This window comes from Austrofundulus limnaeus, unplaced genomic scaffold, assembly GCF_001266775.1.
Source record: "Austrofundulus limnaeus strain Quisiro unplaced genomic scaffold, Austrofundulus_limnaeus-1.0 Scaffold323, whole genome shotgun sequence".
Classification (NCBI taxonomy): Eukaryota; Metazoa; Chordata; class Actinopteri; order Cyprinodontiformes; family Rivulidae; genus Austrofundulus; species Austrofundulus limnaeus.
In genome coordinates, this window is record NW_013952725.1 from 255624 (window position 1) to 264682 (window position 9059).

A 9059-nucleotide genomic window follows, 5' to 3' on the forward strand; every position below is an offset into this window, starting at 1 on the left:
GTGTGTGTGTGTGTGTGTGTGTGTGTGTGTGTGTGTGTGTGTCACCTATCAGCTCCTTGTTGCGGCCATCAAGTGCCATATTTCGGAGCGCAGTGGCAACAGAGCAGACAACCCGGTCATTGTCCATCCTTAGCAGCTCCACCAAGATTGGTAAACCTTTCTCCTTCCGCACAGCTGCTCGGATGTAGGCTGAGAACTGACAAAAACAACTTTAATTTCTCAAACATCTGAAGGACTATTTCACCCAAATTGATTGAAAAAAACAGCAAAATACAGATAACGGGTTTTATGAAAAAGTAGTCAAAGGCCAAAGAAAAACTTAAAATAAGTTCAAAAGATCGTAAATAAAAATATTGGGTTTTTTTATATTTTAAAATGAGGCTTGACTTTAGATATTTGTAAAGTTCTATACATGCAGATGGCTTTGCAAATTAATCTGAAATGTTTCTTGCTTTTATCAGATCAGTTTTAAAACTGTGGGTAAACAAACTTTGGAAAAACAAGACAATTTCATATTCCTGTAAAAAAATGTACAACTTATTTTCGGGAGACCAAATGACCCTGATCTAAAGATTTCAATGAGACGAGGTAGGTCTCCTACCTTCCAGTTCCCAGCAGACAGGTTCTGCAGGGAGCCGGCGGCCCCCTCCAGCGTAGCGGGGTTGGAGCTTTCAGCCAGCAGGTTGAGGTACGGCTTTACCACCATCGGGTGCCACAGAAGCTCCGCCCCTCTCAGAGACTGAGAGAAACCTGGGACTGATCCAACACCGTCCCACTGCAACAAACACAAAGTAAGATGTTGTTAGACTCTGTAGTATGTGACAGTAACTAACTGCTCACAAATCTTTGTTTAAACCTTTACATTCAAGGTGTTAAAAGAGAGCGCAAGAAAAATGACCTCAAACAAACCAAAAATGTAACCAGTAATTTCACTAAAAGCATTTTTCTCTGCATCCTTAACTTCCAGACTGAACTCCAGCAGCCCGTTTCCTCCTCTGTACCTTGCCTTCAGGCCAGCCGCTCCTCTTCCTCCCCCGCCTCCTCTTTCCCCAGCAGAGGTAGTCCAGCTCTTTGGCCGGAGAGGAAAAACCCAGCAAGGTGTCCAGCTCCTGGTTGCCAAGCAGACGGGAGGAGGGCATTTCCACCTCCAGCCTGTACGAGAGATTCCTCAGGGTGCAGACGCTGTTCTCCACAATCTGAGAAAGATTCAAGTCATTCAGCTACATTAAAAAAAAGAAAAAGTTTGAACTCTAAATTATCCAAATTGCTCCTCGAGTTATTCAAATGTATCATCATAATTTAATTTCCATTTTCTTTGTTGGGGAGTTTTCTAAATGCAAATCACTTCTTTGAATGAATTAATCCATGGTGAGGGTAATTCAAACAACCTAACTAGCCTATTATTATTAAATTCAGCACAAAATGTACCAAAATATATACATGTATATATATATTTTTTTCCTTCTCATACCACATGACGATGATGATGATTATGACGATGAAAGCCTTTATTGTCATTGTTTGCACAATGAAATTACATTTAAAAACACCCATTCAAGAAGACACACATGACAAAAACAGGCCCTATATACATAATACTCAACCTAAATTTGACTTAATAACAACCATGTCCGAGTGGGCCATGTTCCGTGCCTCCATTGTCGATGCGGTTTACCTGAGCTATGGCTGTAAGGTTGTCGGTGCTTGTCGTGGAAGCAACCCTCGAACCCGCTGGTGGACACTGGGGGTGAGGGATGCTGTCAGGCTGAAGAAGGAGTCCTATTAGGTCTTTTTGGTCTGTGGGACCCCAGAAGTAGCTGATAGGTATTGGCTGTCCAAGCGGGTTGCAGCTCGGGTAGTCTCTGAGGCAAAAACTTGGGCGTGGGAGGAGTTCCATGGAAAAAGACTTCCATACGGCTTTGAGGCGATTCTGGTCCACCATCCGGCGTCTCAGTGGGGAAAGCGATTCGCCACCAACACTATTTATGGTGGGGATGGTGCACTGCTGACCTCAACTCGGGACGTTGTGGGTCGGTGGGTGGAATACTTCAAAGACCTCCTCAATCCTACCGACATGTCTTCCCATGAGGAAGCAGAGCCTGAGGACCCTGGGTTGGACACTCCAATTTCCAGTGCCGAGGTCACTGAGGTGGTTAAAAAGCTCCTCGGAGGCAAGGTGCAGGGGGTGTATAAGATTCGCCCGGAGTTCCTTAAGGCTCTGGATGTTGTGGGGTTTCATTGGCTGGCGCGACTCTACAGTATCGCGTGGATATCAGGGGCAGTTCCTCTGGATTGGCAGACCGGGGTGGTGGTCCCCCTATTTAAAAAGGGGGACCGCAGAGTGTGTTCCAACTATAGTGGGGTCACACTTCTGAGCCTCCCTGGTAAAGACTATTCAGGGGTTCTGGAGAGGAGGGTCCATTGGATGGTCAAATGTCGGATTCAGGAAGAGCAGTGTGGTTTTCGTCCTGGTGGTGGAACAGGATCCTGGAGGGTGCATGGGAGTTAACCCAACCAGTCTACATGTGTTTTGTGGACTTGGAGAAGGCGTTCAACCGTGTCCCTCTGGGACTCCTGTGGGGGGTACTCCGGGAGTATGGGGTACCAGGCCCATTGATACAGGCTGTTAGATCCCTGTAGGACCGGTGCCAGAGCTTGGTCCACATTGCCGGTAGTAAGTTGGACTCGTTTCCGGTGAGAGTTGAACTCCGCCAACGTTGCCCTTTGTCACCGATTCTGTTCATAACTTTTATGGACAGAATTTCTAGGTGCAGCCGAGGTGTTGAGGGGATCCATTTTGGTGACCTTAGAATCACAACTCTGCTTTTTGCGGATGATGTGGTCCTATTGGCTTCATCAGATCGTGATCTCCAGCTCTCACTGGAGCGGTTCACAGCCGAGTGTGAAGTGGCTGAAATGAGTTTCCTCCGAAGGGTGTCTGGGCTCTCCCTTAGAGATAAAGTGAGAAGCTCAGTCATCCAGGAGGGACTCAGAGTAGAGCCGCTGCTCCTCCACGTCCAGAGGAGCCAGTTGAGGTGGTTCATCTGGTTAGGATGCCTCCTGGACGCCTCCCTGGTGAGGTGTTCCGGGCATGTCCCACTGGGAGGAAGCCCAGAGGAAGACCCAGGACATGCTGGAGGGACTATGTTTCTCAGATGGCTTGGGAACACCTTGGGATTCCCCTGGATGAACTGGCCCAAGTGGCTGGGGAGAGGGAAGTCTGGGTCTCTTTGCTTAGGCTGCTGCCCCTGCGACCCGATCCCTAATAAGCGGCAGAAAATGGACGGATGGAACAACCATGTCTCTATGCGTGTGTGTGTCTATCCAAAATCTCTACATCAAATACATACACCTCAGTCATTTTACAGATCTTGAGCCAACATGTGATGTGGTAGCTGCTGAGACGTTCACAGCATGTACTCTGTTAACAGATGAAGCCTGTCGTTACAAAAATTTGACCATACATGGCCTTGAGCTGTGGACTAAATTCTCCCCCCCCCCCCCCCCCCCCACTTAAAAAACAGGTCTGTGATCCGGTTCCTGGAGCAAGCTGAAGGCCGCACAGAATGAACAGTTAACATCCATATTCTGAACTATGGCTGCGCTGGTTTTGGGAACTGGATTCTTTGGGCTCATTCTTCAGATATTCACACAAGCACACAACACTCATGGCTTCAGATACACACCTCCCTAAACTCAACTTACTTCTCTGGCCAATAAATCTGCTCTATGCAGAGGTTTTTTAATAAACACCATAGTGTGTCACGTTGTTGTTGTACATGATGTTTTTGTTTTTTTCCTCATCTTCCCTTGAGTGGTTTTTAGTTTTTCTGTTAAGGGTTGCACCTCCTTATGATGTCTTCATGAAGATGATCCTTGCTCTGTGCAGGGTCAGTTACAGCATGAACCAGGGCACCTGTTCTCCTATGTTTGTTATGTTCTGTCTTCTTCTGAATGGGTGTTCTGAACTGTAATTTAATTGTACTCTGTACAATGACAATAAAGGTCTATCTTATCTTATAACAGTTACAACTCTGTCATTTCTCAGCGTAAATTGATCACAAACTCGGACATTAAGGGTAGCGGGCAAGATGCAGTCCTTTAAGGGATGCTAGGCCTTTAATTTGTACCCGGGCTATTCATCTAGTGCAGGGGTGCCCAAACATTTTCCCCGAGGGGGTCAAAATGAAAATCTATCCATGGCTGTGGGCCAAATACATTTATATAATACATGAAATACAAATACTTTTTAAAGTAAAGTCCTTTATTTTTAACAATTAAGTTGTGCAATGGGCCTCTTTTGTTTTAGTCTGTGCACTTGGAGAAAGTCTGCTATACGCTCAAGTAGCAAAGGCTCATGGGACATACCATAAATTGATAAAATATGAGTTTTTGTGGCCTTATAAAGTGTGCAAATCTACATGTGGGGTTAAACCTGATCTAAATATTTCTTGTTGTCGTTTCATGTTTAATCCTAATAAATCAAAGATATGTCAGCACTATGACTGAAAACTACCTTCACTACAGCCCTTTTATATAGTCATTTGACCAATGGAAATACTGTGTTTCTACCTATAGGATAACAGGTTACAACCTTGTAACTTTGGCTACTGTTGGTGGGCCAAATCAAATGGCTTGGCGGGCCAAATTTGGTCCGTGGGCCCCACTTTGGGCTCCTCTGATCTAGAGTGTGTGACTTCAGCCTGACCTGCCGATAAATTCTCTAAAATGTTTTTAATTTCTAATCTTTGCTACAGTACCAGTTAAACGTTTGGATACATCCTCTCATTCCAAATCCATATTACTTCCCTCTTTTCCTTACATTACAAAATAATACAAAAGTCATCCAGATGATGAAGCAGCACATAACGAACATTGTAGGAAACCAAAAAGCACAAAACTAAATATTCTCCAGATTTTAGACCTCTCAAAGCAGACACCCCCTAGCTCTGACCACAGCCTTTCACACGCTCTTGGTATTCTTTGGAACTCCTTCAAGACAGTTGGAAAATTATTCCAGGAGATTTACAGAAGCCCATGAAGCTGACAGAGTGTACAACGCCTCCAAGTTCACTACATGGCTCTTGTGTTCATTAGTCTGGTGGACCCCAGTGCAAACCCATGCTGGGAAAATGGAAAATGATTGAGAAAGTGAGTCCGAACGTTAGACTAGCAGTGTATACTAAGCACAAATTTCCTCACTGAGCTCAATCAGAAATGGAAGGAAATAATATTTAAGAATTAAGACTTTCCTCCTGATAAAAGAACAACAAAAGCTCAGCCTCTAAAACCTGAATGAAATCAAAACTTTGTAGAATAATTATTAGTCAGCGGCTCAAACGTCAAACACAAAGCTTATTATTTAGAAACAGACACAAGTCAGACCCTCCTCGTTTTGTTTTTGGTCCAAATTGTGCTGACAGCGGCCGTGGTGTGACTCTGTGCGGCACCTTGCTGTCGTAGTCGGAGGTGTTGACGCAGGCTCGGAGGATGTGCAGCAGCGAGTCGATCAGACCCTCACAGCAGCGCAGCTGACTCCTCGCCTCCTCCCCCGCCGAGCTCAGGTTCCTCAAACACACAAACACACACACACTCAGTCCGAGAGATGCAGTGAGCGGATTCCCCCACAGGGTGGCTCAAAAACCTGCCCGGATACAGTGAAAAAGGAGGAAGCTCATCCTCCAATAGAAGCAGAGAATTCCCATAATGCATTTCTATACCATCGGCCTGCAGCTTTCACATCAGTGTGAGTGAAAGGAAAAGCTCCAGGCTTTTGTGCATCTAATGTTGATGCTGATTCCCCCCCACCTCCTCTTTAGGAAGAGCTTCTTCTCACTGCCTAATCCTCCTCTTTGTGTACGACAAAATAAATTCATTTTATCTGTTCAATAAGCTGCTTTCCCACCATCAACTCCAGGTAATTAATAAAATCATAACTTAAGTCTTTTAATCAGAGACATTCAGTTTCTTCAACATTTTACTGCTGCAGTAAATCATCCTGCAGACCCTTAACTGATGTATGACTCTGAGCTGCGGTTTTATAAAGACATTAGGATGAAAAGCAAACAGGGGAAAAAAGGATGGATGGATGAGAAAAATCTAGATGTCATGTGTTTGTTTCAGAATAAGAATTGATTTATTGAGCAAACACCAGGTCTGGAAACTCAGGGAGGCTTAAGAGGCTAAATTAAAACAGGTTTTTATACTCTCTCAGGACAATTTGAAATCACATTAACTGTGTTCACATGATGGAAGTGATTACCAGCTTTAATACAACAAACATCTTTAATGGAAGCTGTAACTTTCTTCTTATTAAGATAATTACCCCAAAATCATCACTAACAGCATCATCAAAATAAATTGATGCTTCAGTTCTATGTTTAGTTTGGTCTGGTTTGACAGAAAGTGCTCCTAATAAATCCAGTTATAGGAGGGTTTGTTGTTATTTGGAGAAGCTGCGGTGCAGTGGTAGGGCAACAAACTCAGGAGCAGAAAGTCACCAGTTTGATTCCCCACCATGTCCACATGTTGTGGTATTTTTCTCTAACTATTGCAGACCTCTGACCTAAGAGGTCTGCAATCTTTACAATCAAAAGAGCCATTTCTGCTGCTTGGCTCACTACTAAAACATGTCCAGAGCCACAAAACAAACTACAACTCTGATTATCAACTGGTGGTCCATGGGCCTTTTTTAGGCCTTTTCTAGAGCCTTTATGGCCAGTGGAGGTGACATTTTAAAACTAAAAAATATGTTGTGAATTTTATTATGTATTGCTATTTTTGGACATCAGGACAAATGAAAAGACCATATTCATGTAAACAAGAAAATACTGTATATAGTATACACCGAATTTTAGAAAAACTACTACAACTGAACTATTTAGGCATATTGTTTTCTAATTCATATTATTATGTAGTCTTCAAATTCTTTAAAGGTAATTCTGATGGATTTGAGAGAAAGATCATAGAAAGAAGTTGGATTATTTAAGTAAACAACAGGCTAGCATGAGCTAACATGTTTTACTTTTTTTATTAGTAGTATTGATCACATATCTGCATACAAATTGATTTGTGATTTGAGTATAAAAAAAACAAAAAAACAAAAAAGATTTGTTGTGTTTGGTCACATTTTCAAAGAGCCACTGCAGATGGACCAAAAAGCCACATGTGGCCCCAGAGCTGCAGGTTGCAGACCCCCGATGTTTCTCACATGTGATGGGTCAAACTGAGCATAAATCTCATCGCTGTATGTCAACATGCATTGAGGACAATGCATAATTAAATGTACAAATTTTAAGGAGCACTATAAACTTGGCAAAAGATGGATATTTACGAGGAATTAATAAAAATGTCAGGAAAACTCCCTGCTTTATAACAGCAAATTATTAAATGCAATATTTAATAGCCTGCAGTAGAGAAGCTGACGGCTATGGCTAATATTAATAAAAAAAAGAATACTACTCTCAGTGTTTGGTAGTGAACGATACACCTAATACTCATTTTAAAGTTGCTAAAACATGTCCTGATGCACCTCAGTAATCCAGGTAGAAAAATAAACAAGACAGAACTCGACGCCAATCGTTGCTGATGTCCCCTGTTGCCATTCAGTAGTGACCACCTGTTAACAGTTTTGCTGGAATCATCACAGGCCTTCATTTTTTAAATTATCTCATAAGATGAACCGACTAACAGGCCGACGGACAGACGGGGGGGGGCTAAAGTGATCTTGAAACTACTACACAAACATGGATGACTCGTACCAAGTTTAGTGTGTTTTAGCCTTTTTATGTGAAAGTTACAGCTTTTAGAATTGGTAACAGACGGATCGACTGATGGAGAGCATTAAATCCCCTGCCTCGGCGACAGGGGACAAAAAAAATGTAGTAGTCCTCTGGACGGTTTCTTCTTTAACGGTTCGTTTCTTCTTCAGTCTGAGGAGTTTCAGGTGAACTCAGCCAGGTGGAGGCAGGGCTTATAAGGCTGAGTTCACCTGAAACTCCTCAGACTGAAGAAGTCTCTTGGATGAGAGATGAAACGTTTCACCAAAGAAGAACCCATCCAGAAGACCTAATAATCTTTATTTAATATTTAAGCCATGTTAATTTAACAAAGATTTTGTAATGGAGTAATGATAAAGTTAATTGTCTTGTCTTCTACCATTAGTCTTGCACTCTGTCAATGTTGTTGTTAAAGTTATTGATTGTATTGTGAGACTAAGTAAAAAAATACTGTCTTTGAATTTAGTACATAAGATATTGGTCAAATAGTAATAAAGACACTTTAATGCTGCTGCATTTTAGCCTTTAAAGGAGGCATGTCGTGCTTTTAGATCCTTCTTTTTCACATTTAAACCTATCTGTTGTGGTTTATATAAAGTGGAACTGCAATGCTTTGGTCTGAATTCTGAACTCTCATTATTGTAGCTCCACAAGCCTCTCTGTCACTCAGCTGGTCTGAGAGCAACTTGTTTTGGTGTGGTCTCAAACACAAAATACAGATATCTATTCAGCACTGACTAAATTCAACTTTTCTGAACTCCTAGAGACTGCACGTACACAACAAAATGTATTTAACTGCTAAAAAAAAGTGGATTTTGAATGACTTGTCTCCTTAAATAACCATTTCTAAAATACTACAAGAAAACACCTTTAATACAAAGAATATTTAATGCAGTCAGCAACTACATGAGGATATCTGTCAGAATATAATGTTTTAAAAGATTTCTTTTGAATCAAGGATTACTGAAATAGATCGTTGATTGTTTTAACTCTGTTCTGGGATTTTTTGTTTTTAGCCTTATGATGGCTCAGTGGTTAGCACCGACGCCCCACAGCAAGAAGGTCCTGGGTTTGATCCCCGATTCAGACCTGGGGTCTTTCTGTACGGAGTTTGCATGTTCTCCTCGTGCTTGCGTGGATTTTATCCGGGTACTCCGGTTTCCCCCACAGACCAACAACATGTACACTAGGTTGCCTTCAGACCCAGTTTGCCCTTGCAAAAAAAAAATCTGTGATGTCAATGGGATTTGCCTGCTTAAATAAAAGGTCAATAAATAATGA

At 42.3% G+C, this 9059-nt stretch overlaps 1 protein-coding gene across 1 annotated transcript in view; it reads right to left on the reverse strand.

Annotated features, from left to right (window-relative positions):
* LOC106527415 (plakophilin-4) overlaps positions 1-9059 on the reverse strand; it is a gene marked incomplete in the record, with an annotated part of 80870 nt that overhangs the window by 3810 nt on the left and 68001 nt on the right. The window contains 4 exon segments of the mRNA XM_014022291.1: positions 46-196; positions 602-775; positions 1002-1196; positions 5451-5568. Coding sequence (XP_013877745.1) covers positions 46-196; positions 602-775; positions 1002-1196; positions 5451-5568 — 638 coding nt within the window.